The sequence below is a fragment of the Salvelinus fontinalis genome, chromosome 40 (genome assembly GCF_029448725.1).
Source record: "Salvelinus fontinalis isolate EN_2023a chromosome 40, ASM2944872v1, whole genome shotgun sequence".
NCBI classification, from domain to species: domain Eukaryota; kingdom Metazoa; phylum Chordata; class Actinopteri; order Salmoniformes; family Salmonidae; genus Salvelinus; species Salvelinus fontinalis.
In genome coordinates this window covers 5,702,380-5,725,104 of record NC_074704.1, presented here as the reverse complement: position 1 = coordinate 5,725,104, position 22,725 = coordinate 5,702,380, and the positions used below count along the sequence as shown (strand labels likewise).

Sequence of the window (22,725 nt, the reverse complement as noted above, 5' to 3'; positions counted from 1 at the left end):
TCCCTAACAAATTGATGTTTGTATTGTGTTATTGTCTGCTTGATTTACAGTAGGTTCTCGTTAGTCTGTTTGGACACAGAGATACTTTGCTCTTAATGTGTAGAGAATTGTTCCTTGATGGATGGGCTATTGTACTACACACAGAGCTATTTTCCGTTATTCAGGACATTTAGAATGACATCACATTACAGAGTAGCCTAGTGGGATTATTCACAAAATTATCTGGTGATCAGGTTATGAAATGTCATGACAAAGACATTTTAGTTTCCATGTTTCACCTGTAAATATTAAATTATTTATAGTCATAGGTCTATGTTATTGTTAGGTGAAGTTATGGGTCCTACAGTAGGTCTATGTTATTGTTAGGTGAAGGTGTGGGTCCTACAGTAGGTCTATGTTATTGTTATGGGTCCTACAGTAGGTATATGTTGTTGTTAGGTGAAGTTATGGGTCCTACAGTAGGTCTATGTTGTTGTTAGGTGAAGTTATGGGTCCTACAGTAGGTCTATGTTGTTGTTAGGTGAAGTTATGGGTCCTACAGTAGGTCTATGCTGTTAGGTAAGTTATGGGTCCTACAGTAGGTCTATGTTGTTGTTAGGTGAAGTTATGGGTTCTACAGTAGGTCTATGCTGTTAGGTGAAGTTATGGGTCCTACAGTAGGTCTATGTTATTGTTAGGTGAAGTTATGGGTCCTACAGTAGGTCTATGTTGTTGTTAGGTGAAGTTATGGGTCCTACAGTAGGTCTATGTTGTTGTTAGGTGAAGTTATGGGTCCTACAGTAGGTCTATGTTGTTGTTGGGTGAAGTTATGGGTCCTACAGTAGGTCTATCTTGTTGTTAGGTGAAGTTATTCTCCAATTTGTTAAACACTTAATGTACAAACCCTCAGTTTCAGGCTGATGGCAACGCTAGCTAAAGAGCATTTTACTGGTTGAAGTGTTTTATAAGTATAAAGCAGTTGATTTGCGGCAATAACACAAACATATTAAGCAGGAGATTCAAACGAGTGTTACAGTTATTATCCAAAAGTAGTGTGAAATGCACTCATAAGAAACCTGTAAATGGAGGCTATTTTTGCTGTCAGCCTATGAGAACTCCCCTGAGTTTTCCCCCATAGTGGTGAATTAGTAACTAGCGACACATAGCTTAATGTGAGTTTCCTTGAGTAGCACTCCTGATCTTGCGCTGTAATATTCAGAATACATTGTGGAAAACTAAAATCTTTGTTCACCATTTTTGTTCCAGGCAGATATATTACATCCATAACTAGCGGTTTCTGCAATCAAATTGTGTGGGCATCGCCCTCGTGCTGCAATTTTAGCACAGAACACAGAAAGGGGCCTTTTTTGGAGACCAAAGGTCGTCTGGTCTGGCACACTGCTTAGGTCTTGACTGTGTTGAGTCTTGACTGATAATTGTAAAATAATTTAACAGACATCAATTGTTGTACAACTGCATGGGTATGCTCTGGGCATTACCTTTTACCTCAAATAAACAGTGGATTTCTGCTTTTGTGGGCCCTTAACCGTCTGACTTTGTTGTTCACACCGGAGAGATACGGGACTATCGTGGATCCTCTGGGGAGCCTCAACAACAACATGAGGCTGAAGAGGCAGAGAAGAGTCTCTCCACATCAGAACACCTCAAGAAACACCAGTGGAGACCCACAGGGAAGAAATTTCACCACTGCTCTGACTGTGGGAAGAGATTCACCTCATCAGTAAAACTTAAAATACATCAAAGACATCACACACGAGAGAAACCTTATAGCTGTGCTCAATGTGGGAAGAGTTTTTCTTCTTCTGGCAATCTAACTATACACCATAGAACACACACAGGAGAGAAACAATATAGCTGTGATCAATGTGGGAAGAGTTATAGTCGATCTGGCTATCTAACTATACACAATAGAACACACACAGGAGAGAAACCTTATAGCTGTGGTCAATGTGGGAAGAGTTTTAGTCGATCTGGCTATCTAACTATACACCATAGAACACACACAGGAGAGAAACCTTATAGCTGTGGTCAATGTGGGAAGAGTTTTTATACTTCTAGAAATCTAACTATACACCATAGAACACACACAGGAGAGAATCCATATAGCTGTGATCAATGTGGGAAGAGTTTTAGTCGATCTGGCTATCTAACTATACACCATAGAACACACACAGGAGAGAAACCTTATAGCTGTGGTCAATGTGGGAAGAGTTTTTCTTCTTCTGGCAATCTAACTATACACCATAGAACACACACAGGAGAGAAACGATATAGCTGTGATCAATGTGGGAAGAGTTTTAGTCGATCTGGCTATCTAACTATACACCATAGAACACACACAGGAGAGAAACCATATAGCTGTGATCAATGTGGGAAGAGTTTTAGTCAATCTGGCCATCTGACAGTTCACCAGAGAACACACACAGGAGAGAAAACGTATAGCTGTGGTCAATTTGGGAAGAGTTTTTCTTCTTCTGGCTATCTAACTATACACCAGAGAACACACACAGGAGAGAAATCTTATAGCTGTGGTCAATGTGGGAAGAGTTTTAGTCAATCTGGAGATCTGACAGTGCACCAGAGAACACACACAGGAGAGAAAACGTATAGCTGTGGTCAATTTGGGAAGAGTTTTTCTTCTTCTGGCTATCTAACTATACACCAGAGAACACACACAGGAGAGATTCTGAGCTGTGATCAATGTGGGGAGAGTTTTTCTACTTTTAGACATCTAACTATACACCAGAGAACACACACAGGAGAGAAACCTCTTAGCTGTGACCAGAGATAATCTGATAAAAGATCTCTGATCAAATATCAGAAAATGTATATATGAAGGAGTTGTGTCATGATATCAATGAATTAATGTCACAATGTAGAATGTTTTAACATTGTAGTAGGAGTGTTTTAATGTCTCAATGTAGAATGTTTCAATATATAGTATATTAATATACTCTGCAGTCAGTCAGTCAGAATGTCACAATGTAGAACCCTAAACGTTTGCCCCCTTATCAATTGGTTTCAACATGATATGGATATTAGGCTCATTGGGGGAAATCCAGGCTCTGAATTAAAAGAGTACTATTTATGTGATTTAACACAAAGTGACTAACAAAAAAAGAGTTGTCCTCTAACCAGTGATGTACACATTATTTCCAGAATCAACTTATTTCAACATGATATCGATGAGTTATGACAAATAAGTGTTGTGTTCCTTTGTTTAGCTACCCCTAAATTTAAATGCATCACTCCAATATGTAGCTGACTGTCTTCTGCAGGTTGTCCTCTAACCAGTGAGCTAAAAGATATCTCCCATTTCCATGTTTTTCTTTTGTTGTTAGTTTCAACAGCACGTACAACCTGATCTCCCCCCTAATCGATATCAGTGATTTATTGCTACTTGTCAAAACAACAGCGTTTCTGGTGCTTGTGCAGTTTATAAGGAGATTGTTTTAACAAAAGACAATTATTGTGGCAGATGTTTGTGTATATACCACATGTTAGGTTTTCAATTTATCCCAAACTGTTTCTGCATATTGGTTATTGATTTGGACACGTTAAAACTGTGTTTTGACATTGGGCTATCCCTCCTAGCAAAATGTAATTGAAAAGCCGTTGAAAATAATACTATGCAACCAAATATTTCATATTTACATTTCATGTAACATTTAGTAATGAAAATTATTCATGCAACCAACTGACAGTTTTTTGTGTACAATTATATTGACATTGTTGCCCTGCTTTTAGAGTATCAGGGTTCATTCTCAGATGTGCCAACCCAAATGTACTAGAGCATGACATTGGGGACTGGGCCCCGATCCAACAACATTCCTATCGAGTGAATCCTGAAAAGAGAGAGAAGCTCCACAGTGAGGTGGAAAGTTACTACGGATATTGCAGGAGTTTCCTCTTGAAATCAGACATGTCCGTGGTGAGAACAACCTGGTTGCTGATTGTCTCAAGGGGGGCAGTCAAAATGTTTTGTGTTTTGCGTTTAGCCAGTGTGTTGCCATGGATCACAGTTTATTTTTACTGCACGTTTTTCCGTATTGGAGATGTGTTTTGATTTGATTTGAGTTTTGTTTGGGCTCCAAGGGGACGAGAGTTCTAGAAGCGAGTGAGTTTTAGGAAGACGAGAGTTCTAGAAGCTATAGAAAGAAAAATCTTTGTGGGAATAATAAAAAATAAATATTGTTTTTAATTGTTGTTTGGCAGTAGACAGACACCATGTTTATATTGGTGAAGGTGAAGCATTGTTGTTGATTATAATGTGAAATGGAAGTTGTTTTCTGTTGTTAGTGAGCAAACTCTTAAGGTGTTAGTTAGTCTTTGGTTTTTCCATTTATGTTTTGAGGTTGGACTTTAGCACGTATAGCTCGTTAGCACGTAGGACGCACTGATTGGTGTCACCTCGTTAGTCAGTATGTGTTACACCTGTGCTGGCTTGTCCATCTCGTTAGTGGGAAGGTGTTTCACCTGAGCTGGTCCAAGTTCTATTTAAGAGTGTCTGGCCACGTGCTCCAGTTGTCTTGATAGATGTGGAGAGTCAACACCTTTAGTTGCTCCACCTTTTTGGTTTGCTTCCTGTCTTTAAGTTTGGTGTAGGTTTTTCTTTTGTTTTACTCTTCTTGGGCAGATTTAGTGGGTCTCATGGTGGGTGTCTTTTAGGTCCCAGTTGTTGTAACTAGTCAACTTTCAGTGGACACGGAGAGCAAAACTGCAACATTATGTTATAATACTTTTATTGAATCAAATGGTTGTTTTATGCAACAGAATAGAGGGTTCTTAGAACTATAGTGTCTGTGTTCTACTGAGGATGGGCCTCTGGGAGATAACACTGACAGGAGATTTACAATGTCTTTTGGGTGATAAAACCTAAAGAGACCGCATTCCAGAGCATGAGTTAATGTTTCTGTTCTATATGGTACCAGGGAGAGATGACCCCAGGGCCAGACCCTGGTCTCTACACACAGAGTACTGTTTTTACAGCAGATACTGTCTGCTGAGAATTATAAGTATCTTTCATACAAATCTTAACCTTGTGACCCGTTCTGTACGTTTATTGTTGGTCATGTAGATTGAAAGGGGTGTATCTTGGCTATAAAAGACCTTTGTACTTTTGTCTCGTGGCTCTCAACAAATCTCTGTGGGTGATTTGTTGACCAGCCATCATTATCGTAGAGCACTCAATTGAATCACTTTATGTGTGTGTTGTATTGACCTGCTCCCTTATTATTAAGTGAATAAAGATTTAGTTTAAGAATAACTCTGACTTGTGTGATAAGTTTATCTCCTCATTTGATATGAAAGAAATTAACCACATTTGGGGATGTTAATCTTCACTTGGTGACGCTCCTGACGACCTGGTAAATGGTGCACCAGGGATCCCTTTAACATGGGATCTCAGGGAGACCACACTCCTGACGACCTGGTAAATGGTGCACGAGGGATCCCTTTAACATGGGATCTCAGGGAGACCACACTCCTGACGACCTGGTAAATGGTGCACGAGGGATCCCTTTAACATGGGATCTCAGGGAGACCACACTCCTGACGACCTGGTAAATGGTGCACGAGGGATCCCTTTAACATGGGATCTCAGGGAGACCACACTCCTGACGACCTGGGTAAATGGTGCACGAGGGATCCCTTTAACATGGGATCTCAGGGAGACCACACTCCTGACGACCTGGGTAAATGGTGCACGAGGGATCCCTTTAACATGGGATCTCAGGGAGACACTTGGGGAACGGAGCAGATGAACCCACCTTTGATCTGAGAGGCAGCGAGCCGAGTGGATACCACATCTCCAACCTAGTTTTTTTTATAGAAAGTGGTGAGCGAAACACTTAAAGTGTAGTTTTTAGAAAATCCTCGTAGGCTCTGAGAGTGTATTCCTGTGTGAGGGGGGCACCTTGGAGGCGTAAACAGGGCCCAGGCAGTAGGCTCTGAGTGAACTGGATGAAAACTATAATCTGTGTTTACTAGTTAAGACAATTTATGATATAGTATAAGATAGTAAGGTGCACCTGTCATTGTTTAAAACCTGTAATTGTTTTAAACCTGGACCCCATTTTAGAAGTATTGAAAGATGTAAATGTATGAGTTGCATTATCCTAGGAACTAACCATGAGATAGAAATGTGAAAATATTCCTGCAGGTTAAAATATTGTTCAAAAACAACTAATTGATTAGGTATGTTTGAGAATAGCATTGTGTGACTGTGATATGAGAGTTTTGTGACTGTGGAAATGAGAGATGTGTGACTGTGATATGTGAGTTGTGTGACTGAGTCTTAATCAGAAGTTTGGTTAGTAACATAGAGATCTATAGTTCCTCACAGAGATCTATAGTTCCTCACAGAGATCTATAGTTCCTCCTAGAGATCTATAGTTCCCCACAGAGATCTATAGTTCCTCACAGAGATCTATAGTTCCTCACAGAGATCTATAGTTCCCCACAGAGATCTATAGGTCCTCACAGAGATCTATAGTTCCTCCTAGAGATCTATAGTTCCTGTGAACTGACGTTGAACCGGGCAGTCAGCTGCTGCTGCTCCAATACAGTATGAGGTGAGACGGTGAACTGACGTTGAACCGGGCAGTCAGCTGCTGCTGCTCCAATACAGTATGAGGTGAGACGGTGAACTGATGTTGAACCGGGCAGTCAGCTGCTGCTGCTCCAATACAGTATGAGGTGAGACGGTGAACTGACGTTGAACCGGGCAGTCAGCTGCTGCTGCTCCAATACAGTATGAGGTGAGACGGTGAACTGACGTTGAACCGGGCAGTCAGCTGCTGCTGCTCCAATACAGTATGAGGTGAGACGGTGAACTGATGTTGAACCGGGCAGTCAGCTGCTGCTGCTCCAATACAGTATGAGGTGAGACGGTGAACTGATGTTGAACCGGGCAGTCAGCTGCTGTTATTCATTCTGTACTATGAGTCTATCAAATCAAATGTTATTAGTCACATGCGCCGAATACAACAGGCGTAGTGAAATGCTTACAGTGAATTCTTACAGTGAAATGCTGACTTACAAGCCCCTAACCAACAATGCAGTTTTAAAAAGTACAAATAAGAAATAAAAGGAACAAGTAATTAAAGAGCAGAAGTTAAATAACAATAGCTAGACTATATACAGGGGGTACCGGTACAGAGTCAATGTGAAGACTATATACAGGGGGTACTGGTACAGTCAATGTGGAGACTATATACAGGGGGTACCGGTACAGAGTCAATGTGTGCGGCCACCGGTTAGTTGAGGTAATTGAGGTAATAAGTACATGTAGGTCGAGTTATTAAAGTGACCATGCATAGATGATAACAGAGGGTGTGTGGGAGGGGCCCTTCCTCTGACACCGCCTGGTATAGAGGTCCTGGATGGCAGGAAGCTTGGCCCCAGTGATGTACTGTGCTGTACGCACTACCCTCTGTATTAGGGTAGTGCTATACCAGGCAGTTGCTATACCAGGCAGTGATGCAACCAGTCAGGATGCTCTCGATGGTGCAGCTTTAGAACCTTTTGAGGACCTGAGGACCCATGCTAAATCTTTTCAGTCTCCTGAGGGGGAATAGGTTTTGTAGTGCCGTCTTCACGATTGTCTTGGTGTGCTTGGTCCATGTTAGTTTGTTGGTGATGTGGACACCAAGGAACTTGAAGCTCTCAACCTGCTCCGCTACAGCCCCTTCAATGAGAATGGGGGCGTGCTCTGTCTTCCTTTTCCTGTAGTCCACAATCATCTTCTTTGTCTTGATCACGTTGAGGGAGAGGTTGTTGTCCTGGCACCACACGGCCAGGTCTCTGACCTCCTCCGTATAGGGTGTCTCCTCGTTGTTGGTGATCACTGTTGTGGCATCGGCAAACTTAATGATGGTGTTGGAGTCGTGCCTGGCCGTGCAGTCATGAGTGAACAGGGAGTACAGGAGTGGGCTGAGCACGCACCCCTGAGGGGCCCCTGTGTTGAGGATCAGCGTGGCGGATGTGTTGTTACCTACCCTTAAAAAACATGAGCTGGCGCACACCCAGAAAAATAGTTTGTGTGGAGGTGCTGACTAACGGCGAATAAACTATAAACTATCAAAATAAAGTCGCACACTCCATGTTTAACCTCTACTTCCTCACAAACCCGGGTCCGGGAGCACCCCCATCAGTAAAAAAAGCTGACTAGCATAGGCTAGCATAGCGTCACAAGTAAATATTAGCATCTAAATATCATTAAATCACAAGTCCAAGACACCAGATGAAAGATACACATCTTGTGAATCAAGCCATCATTTCTGATTTTTAAAATGTTTTACAGGGAAGACACAATATGTAAATCTATTAGCTAACCACGTTAGCAAAAGACACCACTTTTTTTACTCCACCCTTTTCTTACTGCATCAGTAGCTATCACAAATTCGACCAAATAAAGATACAAATAGCCACTAACCAAGAAACACTTTCATCAGATGACAGTCTGATAACATATGCTATACAATAAATATGTTTTGTTAGAAAAATTTGCATATTTCAGGTATAAATCATAGTTTACCATTGCAGCCACCATCACAACTCTCACCAAAGCGACTAGAATAACTACGGAGACCATCGTGTATTACCTAATTACTCATCATAAAACATGTTTTTTTTTAAATACACAGCGTACAGCAAATGAAAGACACAGATCTTGTGAATCCAGCCAATATTTCAGATTTTCTAAGTGTTTTACAGCGAAAACACAATATAGCGTTATATTAGCTTACCACAATAGCAAACATCACAACAGCATTGATTCAAGCCAAATATAGCGATAACGTATAAACCACCAAAATATATACATTTTTTCACTAACCTTCTCAGAATTCTTCAGATGACAGTCCTATAACATCATATTACACAATGCATATAGAGTTTGTTCGAAAATGTGCATATTTAGCGGCACAAATCGTGGTTATACAATGAGAAAAGTAGCAAAGCCGCCCAGAAATTGTCAGGAGAAATCTTTGGAGAGGCCCCTTTTCTAATCAGTAACTAATCCAAAACTTGACTAAAAACTACAGGTTGGACAGCAATTGAAAGACAAATTAGTTCTTAATGCAATCGCTGTGTTACATTTTTTAAATTAACGTTACTTCAACATACAGCGTGCGCTAAAGCGAGGCTGCACTGCAATTATTGGCGGCTTATGCATTTGACATTTTTCAACAGAACAACGAATTATCAGCATAAATAGTTCTTACTTTTTGATGAACTCCCATCAGAATCTTGGGAAGGGTGTCCTTTGTCCAAAAGAATCGTTGCTAGGTTGTAGAACGTCCTCTTCAACGTTGCAATTAGCAGTAAACATTAGCCATGTGGCAAAGACGTGTCCGACTCACTAAAACGTAGTGACAAATAAATACAATACATACAGTATAAATAAATATCAGAAAATCGCAATATACCGATATAAACTGATATAATTCGGTTTAATATAACAAGATTATGATGTCTTTCTTTCTATCCAATAGTAATAATAATATGCATATTGTACAAGCAAGAATTGAGTACGAGGCAGTTTAATTTGGGAACGTCATTATTACAAAGTGCGAACAGCTCCCCCTATTGACAAGAAGTTTTAATACAAACGAGCTACAAAAATCTCTGAAACTGGAAACACATCTCCCTCACTAGCTTTAAGCACCAGCTGTCAGAGAAGCTCACAGATTACTGCACCTGTACATAGCACAACTATAATTTAGCCCAAACAACTACCTCTTTCCCCACTGTATTTATTTAGCTCCTTTGCACCCCATTATTTCTATCTCTACTTTGCACATTGTTCCACTGCAAATCTACCATTCCAGTGTTTTACTTGCTATATTGTATTTACTTCGCCACCATGGCCTTTTTTTTGCCTTCACCTTCCTTATCTCACCTCACTTGCTCACATTGTATATAGACTTATTTTTCTACTGTGTTATTGACTGTATGTTTGTTTTACTCCATGTGTAACTCTGTGTTGTTGTGTGTGTCAAACTGCTTTGTTTTATCTTGGCCAGGTCGCAGTTGTAAATGAGAACTTGTTCTCAACTGGCCGACCTGGTTAAATAAAGGAGAAATAAATAACACATAATAATACAAAAATGTAGCAGCAGTGTAGACCTAGTCTGTTCATTATATACATCTACATGATGTGTTGTTACACCATGTAGGAGCAGTATAGACCAAGTCTGTTCATTATATACATCTACATGATGTATTGTTACACCATGTAGGAGCAGTATAGACCAAGTCTGTTCATTATATACATCTACATGATGTATTGTTACACCATGTAGGAGCAGTATAGACCTAGTCTGTTCATTATATACATCTACATTATGTATTGTTACACCATGTAGGAGCAGTATGGACCTAGTCTGTTCATTATATACATCTACATGATGTATTGTTACACCATGTAGGAGCAGTATAGACCAAGTCTGTTCATTATATACATCTACATGATGTATTGTTACACCACGTAGGAGCAGTATAGACCAAGTCTGTTCATTATATACATCTACATGATGTATTGTTACACCATGTAGGAGCAGTATAGACCTACAGTAGCTAGCTCCTAATTTAGATGTAATATAACTTAATGAAACTGCCTTAAATATGCTGTGGTAACTATTTATTATTCGCACAAATCAATCAACACATTCCTGTCTTTGTATGTCTCAATATAATGGTATTATTTATTTAAATCAATTTACAATAATCTTTGTCTGAAAATAAAATATGATCCTCAACTGCGTTTCCCCTCCAGTCAGCAGACGGCGATGTGCGTCTTTCAGGCGACGCTGCCAGCGTGACGTATAATCTAGTGGACGGTTCTTCATAAACAGCTCGTCAACCACCTCGGTAGCTTGCTAGCCAACATAGCAGAAAGATTCAAGCTATTTATACGCTTTCGATGTATATTAGCTACTGTGTTTTAGACACACTTCTGTCGTATCTACTTGTTAACCTATTTAATATTACGTTATTTTGTATTAGTCAGCTATAGTAGCTGGCTGGTTAAATTAGCACTAGCCTAGTCGCTAATGATAGCTAGCTAGCTAACATCCCCGAACATGAGCTCACTAAACTTCTCCCCTCTTGTTAAAGAAGAGGCGGTCTGCTGGACGGAGAAAGAAGCTCTGGGGCTGAACATTGTCGTGAAAGAGGAGGAGGATGTCACAGTAAAACAAGAAGTAGAGGATGAGGTTGTTACAGTGAAAGAAGAAGATAAAGACGTTTCAGTGAAAGAAGAGGAAGATGCGTTCAGAGTGAAAGAGGAGGATGCAGTTTTTGGAGTGAAGAAGGAAGGGGAGATTACTGTCACATTGAAAGATGAAGAGGTGGAGATAGGAGATCTGAGTAACACCAGTAAGTACCGCCTTAAATTTGTTTTTAACTTTGGATATTCAGAGTTGGCTCGTCAATACCTCTTCAATGGAGGGCCCAGGATGATGACTGATATGTCTAGAATCAGACGACGTAGAGAACAAGCTACCCCTTGTTTTCTCTGTTCCGTTTCCAAAAAGTGACTTAACATTTATATTTCAGAAGGGTCTATCTGCTGACCGCAGACTGGGGGGCACGGCATGTAGTGATTTTCATGTAGTGATGTTTTACTACACACCGTGCCCCCCAATAGTGCCATGTGAGAGTTGGGTTGGCTACAACAAAGATTATGAATATACTGACAAGATGTCTCTCCGCCCTAACAAGGGGAGTCATTGTCCACAAAGCGGCATTGTGGGTTGTCTAGCTCCCGCCTATCCTTTCTTTGGATTGGTGGATTCATCTTATTATTGTAATCTATTGTTTATATTCTATGAGGGTTGTTGTCGTCAACCGCCTGTATTCAATGGAGAGAGATGCTAAGCTATTAGCATGAATATGCACCGCCTGTATTCAATGGAGAGAGATGCTAAGCTACTAGCATGAATATGCACCGCCTGTATTCAATGGAGAGAGATGCTAAGCTACTAGCATGAATATGCACCGCCTGTATTCAATGGAGAGAGATGCTAAGCTACTAGCATGAATATGCACCGCCTGTATTCAATGGAGAGAGATGCTAAGCTACTAGCATGAATATGCACCGCCTGTATTCAATGGAGAGAGATGCTAAGCTACTAGCATGAATATGCGTAGCGATCTGGAGACAACTCCTATAGTGTTTTTATCAAAGTTGTCGGTATGTCACGTGTCCACATAACAACTGAAGCATTACGAAACTTCTGTTGGACCAAGTAAACCTCACGTAGCAAATAAGCCATTCATTATGTTGTTGACCAAATTCAACACTTTCCACATTGGGTTGATAATTGTTTCCACTTGGATACAACCTACTGTAACCTACTGGCATGAACTAGAGAGTTACAACCTACTGTAACCTACTGGCATTACCTAGAGAGATACAACATACTGTAACCTACTGGCATGACCTAGAGAGATACAACCTACTGTAGCCTACTGGCATGACCTAAAGAGATACAACCTACTGTAGCCTACTGGCATGACCTAGAGAGATACAACCTACTGTAGCCTACTGGCATGACCTAGAGAGATACAACCTACTGTAGCCTACTGGCATGACCTAGAGAGTTACAACCTACTGTAACCTACTGGCATGACCTAGAGAGTTACAACCTACTGTAACCTACTGGCATGACCTAGAGCGTTACAACCTACTGTAACCTACTGGCTTGACCTAGAGAGCTAAAGTTGTAAAATTCCTGGATTTTAAATGAATATTTTCCAGTAATAATGATAATTTGTATCTTCCTATCCACATTTGGGATCCCTCTCCTTTGTCGTCCTCTCTACACCAATAACAGACAACTACTGTGGGACTCCCAATCACGGCCGGATGTGATACAGCCTGGATTCGAACCAGGGACTGTAGTGACACCTCTTGCACTGAGATGCAGTGGCTTAGACCGCTGTGTCCGTGTGTGTGTTTAACTTTTTAACTGTACTAGAATGTTAAAAGGCCGCTAAAATTTTAAATATCGGTTATCGGTATCGTTTACTGGGGCAAGGAAAATATTGGATATCGGTATTGGCCAAAAATGTAATATCGGTGCATCCCTTTATTCTAAAATGTATCACAATACCCCATAATGACATCACAATACCCCATAATGACATCACAATACCCCATAATGCCAAAGCAAAAACAGGTTTAGTTTTTTTTCAAATGTATTGAAACTATTCCCCAGGATAACTAGTCTTAGAGTAATGTAAGAACCCAGGATAACAAGTCTCAGAGTAATGTTAGATCCCAGGATAACTCGTCTCAGAGTAATGTAAGAACCCAGGATAACAAGTCTCAGAGTAATGTAAGAACCCAGGATAACTAGTCTTAGAGTAATGTAAGAACCCAAAATAACAAGTCTCAGAGTAATGTAAGATCCCAGGATAACTCGTCTCAGAGTAATGTAAGAACCCAGGATAACAAGTCTCAGAGTAATGTAAGAACCCAGGATAACTAGTCTTAGAGTAATGTAAGAACCCAGAATAACAAGTCTCAGAGTAATGTAAGATCCCAGGATAACTCGTCTCAGAGTAATGTAAGAACCCAGGATAACAAGTCTCAGAGTAATGTAAGAACCCAGGATAACTAGTCTCAGAGTAATGTAAGATCCCAGGATAACTAGTCTCAGAGTAATGTAAGATCCCAGGATAACTAGTCTCAGAGTAATGTAAGATCCCAGGATAACTAGTCTCAGAGTAATGTAAGAACCCAGGATAACAAGTCTCAGAGTAATGTAAGAACCCAGGATAACTAGTCTCAGAGTAATGTAAGATCCCAGGATAACTCGTCTCAGAGTAATGTAAGAACCCAGGATAACAAGTCTCAGAGTAATGTAAGAACCCAGGATAACTAGTCTCAGAGTAATGTAAGATGCTTGGAAAAAGAAGCTGAAAAGAATAACAGAACGGCACCATTAGAACTAAAATGTGTCGCCTGGATGTCAGACCCCCAATCCTCCAAACTGTAAATAAATAAAATGTGTATCCTGGATGTCAGACCCCCAACCCTCCAAACTGTAAATAAATAATAAAATGTGTCTCCTTGGCAACATTAGAACCTCGGCACGTTTACTGTAAATGTCGAGACAAAGGAATGATGTAAAGAAATAATCCAAAATATTTTTGTCAATGAGACAGTATATAAACAAAGGAATGACCGAACCCCCTTTGGTGACTGAATGCTTGTAAGGAAAACTAGATGATCAAAACATTAGATCACATCAAATAAGCCCGAGTGGTTTCACCTCCTCCCAGACTATACTGGATACTACAGTTATAACTATACATAGTTATACAGGATACTACAGTTATACAGGATACTACAGTTATAACTATACATAGTTATACAGGATACTACAGTTATACTGGATACTACAGTTATACAGGATACTACAGTTATACAGGATACTACAGTTATACAGGATACTACAGTTATAGAGGATACTACAGTTATAGAGGATACTACAGTTATACAGGATACTACAGTTATACAGGATACTACAGTTATAACTATACATAGTTATACAGGATACTACAGTTATACTGGATACTACAGTTATACTGGATACTACAGTTATACAGGATACTACAGTTATACAGGATTCTACAGTTATAACTATACATAGTTATACAGGATACTACAGTTATAGAGGATACTACAGTTATAGAGGATACTACAGTTATAGAGGATACTACAGTTATACAGGATACTACAGTTATACAGGATACTACAGTTATAACTATACATAGTTATACAGGATACTACAGTTATACTGGATACTACAGTTATACTGGATACTACAGTTATACAGGATACTACAGTTATACAGGATTCTACAGTTATAACTATACATAGTTATACAGGATACTACAGTTATACAGGATACTACAGTTATACAGGATACTACAGTTATAGAGGATACTACAGTTATAGAGGATACTACAGTTATACAGGATACTACAGTTATACAGGATACTACAGTTATAACTATACATAGTTATTCCAAAAGTGGGCTACATACTATCCACTGTTTGCAAGCCACCGTTGCTGATCTATTTTATTTATTTATTTCTCCTTTATTTAACCAGGTAGGCAAGTTGAGAACAAGTTCTCATTTACAACTGCGACCTGGCCAAGATAAAGCAAAGCAGTTCGACACATACAACACACAGAGTTACACATGGAGTGTAACAAACATACAGTCAATAATACAGTAGAAAAATAAGTCTATATACAATGTGAGCAAATGAGGTAAATGCAAAAAAAGGCCATGGTGGCAAAGTAAATACAATATAGCAAGTAAAACACTGGAATGGTAGATTTGCAGTGGAAGAATGTGCAAAGTAGAAATAGAAATAATGGGGTGCAAAGGAGCAAAATAAATACAGTAGGGGAAGAGGTAGTTGTTTGGGCTAAATTATAGATGGGCTATGTACAGGTGCAGTAATCTGTGAGCTGCTCTGACAGCTGGTGCTTAAAGCTAGTGAGGGAGATAAGTGTTTCCAGTTTCAGAGATTTTTGTAGTTCGTTCCAGTCATTGGCAGCAGAGAACTGGAAGGAGAGGCGGCCAAAGGAGGAATTGGTTTTGGGGGTGACCAGAGAGATATACCTGCTGGTGGTATCCAATCCACCTACCTCATCCCCATGTTTTTATTTACTTTTGTTGCTCTTTTGCACACCAGTATTTCTACTTGCACATCATCATCTGCACATCTATCACTCCAGTGTTAATTTGCTAAATTGTAATTAATTTGCTACTACGGCCTATTTATTGCCTTATTGCCTTTATTGCCTCTGTACTCCATTTGCACACACTGTATTGTTCATGACGTCCTCCAGTGATTAAAAAAATAAAACTTTTCCTGTTGAAAGTGATATATAAATACAGTAAAGTATAAACACACGAAAGAGAAACAAATAAATGTTTTGAGCAAAATAGTGTTTTTTTAGACAACTGCAAACTAGAAGGAGTGAGTGATGTCATAGTAAGGCCTTCAAGGAGTTGGCTTGATGGGAAGTCGTGATGTCATCCAATAGGAGACTGATCTTCATGTGAATATTCATTATTCTTTTTAAAATCCTTCCTGTTCTGTCAAGTTGGTTGTTGATCATTGCTAGAAAGCCATTTTCAAGTCTTTCCATAGATTTTTAAAGATGATTTAAGTGCAAACTGTAACTAGGCCACTCAGGAACATTCAATGTCATCTTGGTAAGGTCCTCCAGCGTCGATTTGGCCTTGTGGTTTAGGTTATTGTCCTGTTAGGACAGTTTTTTGTATTCAGATCTCTGAAATGCACTCTACCCACGTAACATTTAATTTCCTTATATTATTATTAAAACAGTTTTCATAGGCACAGAAATTCCAAATCATTTCAGAGTTTGCTAAATTCAATGGTTCTAACCGAGAGTCACCTTAACTTTATTGACAACACCCAAATGGATACTGTCATTAATGTGGTTCTTCAATAATTACACATAATACTTAATACTGTAGCTGTTTAGTTACAGTCACATGTTCAACTATCATCAGAAGATCCAGGAAATCATTTTCTGAATGCCAGTCAAATGACAAACATCACGACATGCAACAACAACCAAAGTGCTTCTTCATTCATTACTCTGGTAAAGACAGTTATGCCGTGCTCCACGTTGGATCCAACATCCCTAACAAATTGGTGTTTATAATGTTATTGTCTGCTTGATTTAATGTAGGGTCTCGTTAGTCTGTTTGGACACAGAGATACATACCTCATAATGTGTAGAGAACTGTTCCTTGGTGGATAGGCTATTGTACAACACACAGAGCTATTTTCCTATATTTGTAGTTAGGTGAAGTTATGGGTCCTACAGTAGGTCTGTTATTGTTAGGTGAAGTTATGGGTCCTACAGTAGGTCTATGTTGTTGTTAGGTGAAGTTATGGGTCCTACAGTAGGTCTATGTTGTTGTTAGGTGAAGTTATAGGTCCTACAGTAGGTCTATGTTATTGTTAGGTGAAGTTATGGGTCCTACAGTAGGTCTATCTTGTTGTTAGGTGAAGTTATGGGTCCTACAGTAGGTCTATGTTGTTGTTAGGTGAAGTTATAGGTCCTACAGTAGGTCTATGTTGTTAGGTGAAGTTATGGGTCCTACAGTAGGTCTATGTTGTTGTTAGGGGAAGTTATGGGTTCTACAGTAGGTCTGTTATTGTTAGGTGAAGTTATGGGTCCTACAGTAGGTGTGATATTGTTATGGGTCCTACAGTAGGTGTGATATTGTTTTGGGTCCTACAGTAGGTGTGATATTGTTATGGGTCCTACAGTAGGTGTGATATTGTTTTGGGTCCTAGAGTACACTATGCTAGGCTGCAATAACAACCAAAGTGCTTCTTTGTTCATTACAGGTATATTTGTTTATTAGGTGAAGTTATGGGCCAATTTGGCAAACAGTGTACAAACCCTCATTGTCAGGTTGATGGAAAAGCCAAAGAGCATTTTACTTGTTGAAGTGTTTTTTAAGTACAAAGCGGTTGATTTGTGATGACACAAACGTTATATTAAGCAGGGCATTCAAACGAGCATTACAATTATAATCTAAAGTAGTGTGAAATGCACTCATAAGCAACCTGGACATGGTGGTTACTCCCCTGAGTTTTCCCCCATTCAGAATACATTGTCAAATAATTTAACAGGCGTCAATTGTTGTACAACTTCATGGGTATCACCTTTTACCTCAAATTAACAGTGGATTTCTGCTGTTGTGGGCCTTTAACCTTCTGTCTGACATTGTCATTCACACAGGAGAGAGACGGGACTATCGTGGATCCTCTGGGGAGCCTCAACAACATCATGATGCTGACGAGGCAGAGAAGAGTCTCTCCACATCAGAACTCAAGAAACACCAGTGGAGAACCACAGGGAAGAAATCTCATTGCTGCTCTGACTGTGGGAAATGTTGCAAATCTTCATCAGAACTTATAATACACCAGCGAGTACACACAGGAGAGAAATCTTATACATGTGATCAATTTGGGAAGAGTTTTACTCAGTCAAGCTCCCTGAAATCCCACCATAGAACACACACAGGAGAGAAACCATATAGCTGTGATCACTGTAGGAAGAGTTTTACTGCATCTGGTAATCTAACTACACACCAGAGAACACACACAGGAGAGAAACCTTATAGCTGTGATCAATGTGGCAAGAGTTTTACTGCATCTAGCGATCTAACTAGACACCAGAGAATACACACAGGAGATAGACCTTATGGCTGTGATCAATGTGGCAAGAGTTTTATTCAGCTACAAACCCTGAAATCACACCGGAGAACTCACACAGGAGAGAAACCTTATAGCTGTGGTCAATGTGGGAAGAGTTTTACTACATCTAGCTATCTGACTACACACCAGAGAACACACACAGGAGATAAACCTCATAGCTGTGATCAATGTGGGAAGAGTTTTAATGATTCTAGTCAACTGATTAGGCACCAGAGAACACACACAGGAGAGAAATCTTACAGCTGTGATCAGTGTGGGAAGAGTTTTACTGATTCTAGTCAACTGATTAGGCACCAGAGAACACACACAGGAGAGAAATCTTATAGCTGTGATCAATGTGACAAGAGATACTCTGATAAAAGGTGTCTGATCAAACATCAGAAAATACATACATGAAGAAGTTGTTTCATGATATCAATGAAATGATGTCACAATGTAGAATGTTTTAACATTGTAGAAGGAGTATTTTAATGATGTCACAATGTAGAACCCTAAGCGTTTGTTCAATTGATTTTAGGGAAAAAGAGGAAAAATCCAGGCTCTGAATTGAAAGAGTATTATTTATGTGATTTATCAAAAAGTGACTAACATAAAAGAGCTGTGTTACACTTACCATGTTGGTGACCCACTTGAATCAAAATGCAACACTTCAAACTATTTCTGCATATTGGTTATTGATTTGGACACGTTAAAACTGTGTTTTGACATTGCACTATTCCCATTTATCAAAATCTCATTCAAAAGACGTTGAAAATAAGACTATGCCTGACGTCCAATATATGTTCTGTCCAGTATATGTTCCGTTGTAGTTGAAAGTGAAAGTTGAAAAGATGTATTTTCGGGTCGATTTTTTTCCAATGACTTAAACTGCTTAATTTCAACGTACTTGCAGCCGATACACCTATAATCAATTTTATTAACAATCTGACATCACTCCAGAATACACCTATAATTTCATAATAGCAATCATAATTATTTCAAACATCCAGCCTGACAAAAGATACATGTTTTATTATTCCATGCCTCACCATTAAGTTAATTATTGCCAATACATATTAACAAAGGGGTGAACATTTGGTTTTGATATTTCATATTATGTAACATTTAGTAATCATAGTTATTCATGCAACCAACTTGACATTTTTGGGTACAATTATATTGACATTGTTACCCTGCTTTTATATCCAACAACATGCCTATCTAGTGAACCCTGAAAAGAGAGAGAAGCTCCGCAGTGAGGTGGAAAGTTACTATGGATATCGCAGGAGTTTCCTCTTGAAATCAGACATGTCCGTGGTAAGGACAACTTGGTTGCTGATTATCTCAAGGGTGGGCAGTCAAATAGGTTTGTGTTTTGCATTTAGCCAGTGAGTTACCATGGTCACAATTTATTCTGACACGTTTTTCTGTGTTGGATATTAGTTTTATCTCTTATTCTTTTCTGTATTTTTTAACTGCACTGTTGGGGGCTCGTAAGTAAGAGTTCCAAGTGTTGTATCCGGCGCATGTGACTAATACAATTTGATTTGAGTTTTGTTTGGGCTCGTTCCAAGGGGACGAGAGTTCTAGAAGCTAGTGAGTTTTAGGAAGATGAGAGTTCTAGAAGCTAGTGGGTTTTAGGAAGATGAGAGTTCTAGAAGCTAGTGAGGTTTAGGAAGACGAGAGTTCTAGAAGCTAGTGAGTTTTAGGAAGATGAGAGTTCTAGAAGCTAGTGAGTTTTAGGATTCTATGGAAAGAAAAATGATTAAAAAAATAATACGATTGTATATTATTATTTAGAAGAACGTGTTTTTTCTTGTTTTTAAATGTTGACAGCCAGTAGACACTATGTTTATATTGTAGAAGGTGAAGCATTGTAGATGATTATGTGAAATGGAAGTTGTAGAGATACTCTGAATGGTTGGCTATGAAAAGCCAACGGACATTTACTCCTGAGGTGCTGACATGTTGCACCCTCGACAACCACTGTGATTATTATTATTTCACCCTGCTGGTCATCTATGAACATTTGAACATCTTGGCCATGTTCTGTTATAATCTCCACCCTGCACAGCCAGAAGAGGACTGGCCACCCCTCAGAGCCTGATTCCTCTCTAGGTTTCTTCCTAGGTTCTTGTCTTTCTAGGGAGTTTTTCCTAGCCACCGTGCTTCTACACCTGCATGGCTTGCTGTTTGGGGTTTTAGGCTGGGTTTCTGTACAGCAATCTGTGACATCAGCTGATGTAAGAAAGGCTTTATAAATACATTTGATTGATTGTACAACTGAATGCATTCAACTGAAATGTGTCTTGGGAGCACTGATTGGTGTCACCTCGTTAGTCAGTATGTGTTACACCTGTGCTGGCTTGTCCATCTCGTTAGTGGGAAGGTGTTTCACCTGAGCTGGTCCAGGTTCTATTTAAGAGTGTCTGGTCCAGTGCTCCAGTTGTCTTGATAGATGTGGAGAGTCAACACCTTTAGTTGCTCCACCTTTTTGGTTTGCTTCCTGTCTTTTAAGTTTGGTGTGGGTTTTTCTTTTGTTTGCCTCTTCTTGGGCAGATTTAGTGGGTCTCATGGTGGGTGTCTTTTAGGTCCCAGTTGTTGTTACTAGTCAACTTTCAGTGGACACCCCCATAGTGTCTTTCAGAGCACCTCCAAAAAACAAGCTTATATTTTGGGTTGGATATTGCATCCAATTAATATTTTAATCAATGGCATTTCCTTAGAATGCTCATTAGTCTTTCAGTTGTTAGTCTTCTGTTTTTTGTGTACTAAATATTTCATTTTTTTATTTGTTTTTTTCTGTGAAGCCATTGTGTTGCATCCATGTCTGAAATGTGCTGTATAAATAAATCTTGATTTGATTTCAACAAATTAAATTAATTAATGTGTTACACCTGTGCTGGCTTGTCCATCTCGTTAGTTGTTTTGTTTGCCTCTTCTTGGGCAGATTTAGTGGGTCTCATGGTGTTTGTCTTTTAGGTCCCAGTTGTTGTTACTAGTCAACTTTCAGTGGACACCCCCATAGTGTCTTTGAGAACCACTCCTAAAACCACACCTGTTTAGTTGTTGTCAGTGACTCTTTGTTAGTTCCCTCTTCTGTTTTTCTTGCTGGGGAACGTAACAACAAACAATGTAGTAAAACAAGTTTATATTTTGGGTTGGATGTTGCAATTCTTAGTATTTTAATCAATGGCATTTCCTTTGAATGTTCAGTAGTCTTTCAGTTGTTAATCTTTTTTATCCTCTTATGTTTGTTGTGGTAAACATTTGTTTATTTTCATTGTTTTTTCCTGTGAAGCCATTGTGTTGCATCCATGTCTGAAATGTGCTGTATAAATAAAGCTTGATTTGATTTGAACATATTGCAAAACAAATTAATCCAATGACCAACCAATCAACAGACACTGAATAAATATGTGCAAAAGCAACACATATCTTGGTCCATCTTAGTATGAAAAACAGTATGAAATCAGAATATCTTCCACAATGTCAAAATAGTGCTGGTATGTACATTTAGTATCACTTTTAACCAACCCAGTTCATTTGTTGAAATCAACAATACGTCAAAGGATTCAACTACTGAAAACTGAAACAAACAAATGGATCAATCCCACATTTCCAGCCTGCTACAGCTCTGATAGTGGAGTGGTAAACACCACCCCGGCTCTACCAGGGGCTTGAGGTGGTCTCTCACAGCTCTGCTGGTGGAGAGGTAAACACCACCCCCGGCTCTACCGGGGGCTTGAGGTGGTCTCCCACAGCTCTGCTGGTGGAGTGGTAAACACCACCCCCGGCTCTACCAGGGGCTTGAGGTGGTCTCCCACAGCTCTGCTGGTGGAGAGGTAAACACCACCCCCGGCTCTACCAGGGGCTTGAGGTGGTCTCTCACAGCTCTGCTGGTGGAGAGGTAAACACCACCCCCGGCTCTACCGGGGGCTTGAGGTGGTCTCCCACAGCTCTGCTGGTGGAGTGGTAACCACCACCCCCGGCTCTACCAGGGGCTTGAGGTGGTCTCCCACAGCTCTGCTGATGGAGTGGTAAACACCACCATCGGCTCTACCAGTGGCTTGAGGTGAACACAGTAGTATCTAACTAAATGTTTGTGTTCCTAGCTCCAACAGTGCAGTAATATCTAACTAAATGCTTGTGTTCCTAGCTCCAACAGTGCAGTAGTATCTAACTAAATGCTTGTGTTCCTAGCTCCAACAGTACAGTAATATCTAACTAAATGCTTGTGTTCCTAGCTCCAACAGTGCAGTTATATCTAACTAAATAACAATTTCACAACAAATCTAAGTAATGGAATAAGAATATATAAATATATGGACAAGTGATGTCAGAGTGGCATAGACTGATACAATAGTATAGGATAGAATACAGTATATACATATAAGATGAGTAATACATAGACTAAGATACAGTAGAATAGGATAGAATACAGTATATACA

The 22,725-nt window shown here is 39.7% G+C and overlaps 2 protein-coding genes across 3 annotated transcripts; both read left to right on the top strand.

The window, feature by feature from the left end:
- Positions 1-1,528: 1,528 nt before the first annotated feature.
- Positions 1,529-3,698, top strand: LOC129839208 (zinc finger protein 12-like; the record flags this gene model as incomplete). The annotated part of the gene is made up of 1 exon (XM_055906517.1): positions 1,529-3,698. A coding segment is annotated over one exon (1,263 nt), but the record flags the coding sequence as incomplete, so codon positions are not given.
- Positions 3,699-10,736: 7,038 nt separating this feature from the next.
- On the top strand, positions 10,737-21,654 carry LOC129839917 (zinc finger protein 239-like). Of its 2 annotated transcripts, none has more exons than XM_055907639.1 (2): positions 10,737-11,379; positions 17,816-21,654. In XM_055907639.1, the coding sequence occupies exons 1-2, from the start codon at positions 11,085-11,087 to the stop codon at positions 18,688-18,690; spliced, it is 1,170 nt and encodes a 389-aa protein (XP_055763614.1). In that variant the 5' UTR covers positions 10,737-11,084; the 3' UTR covers positions 18,691-21,654. The 2 variants fall into 2 exon arrangements, with proteins under 2 accessions (XP_055763614.1, XP_055763615.1); XM_055907640.1 differs by lacking the exon at positions 17,816-21,654 and adding an exon at positions 12,840-12,973.
- The last annotated feature ends 1,071 nt before the right edge of the window (positions 21,655-22,725 follow it).

What these genes read in the sequence shown, in the direction of transcription:
- LOC129839917 (XM_055907639.1), top strand. Translation starts at nt 11,085, where the DNA reads ATGAGCTCACTAAACTTCTCCCCTCTTGTTAAAGAAGAGGCGGTCTGC. An exon ending in AGGAGATCTGAGTAACACCA is followed by an intron (nt 11,380 to 17,815) that starts GTAAGTACCGCC and finishes TCATTCACACAG; the next exon opens with GAGAGAGACGGGACTATCGT.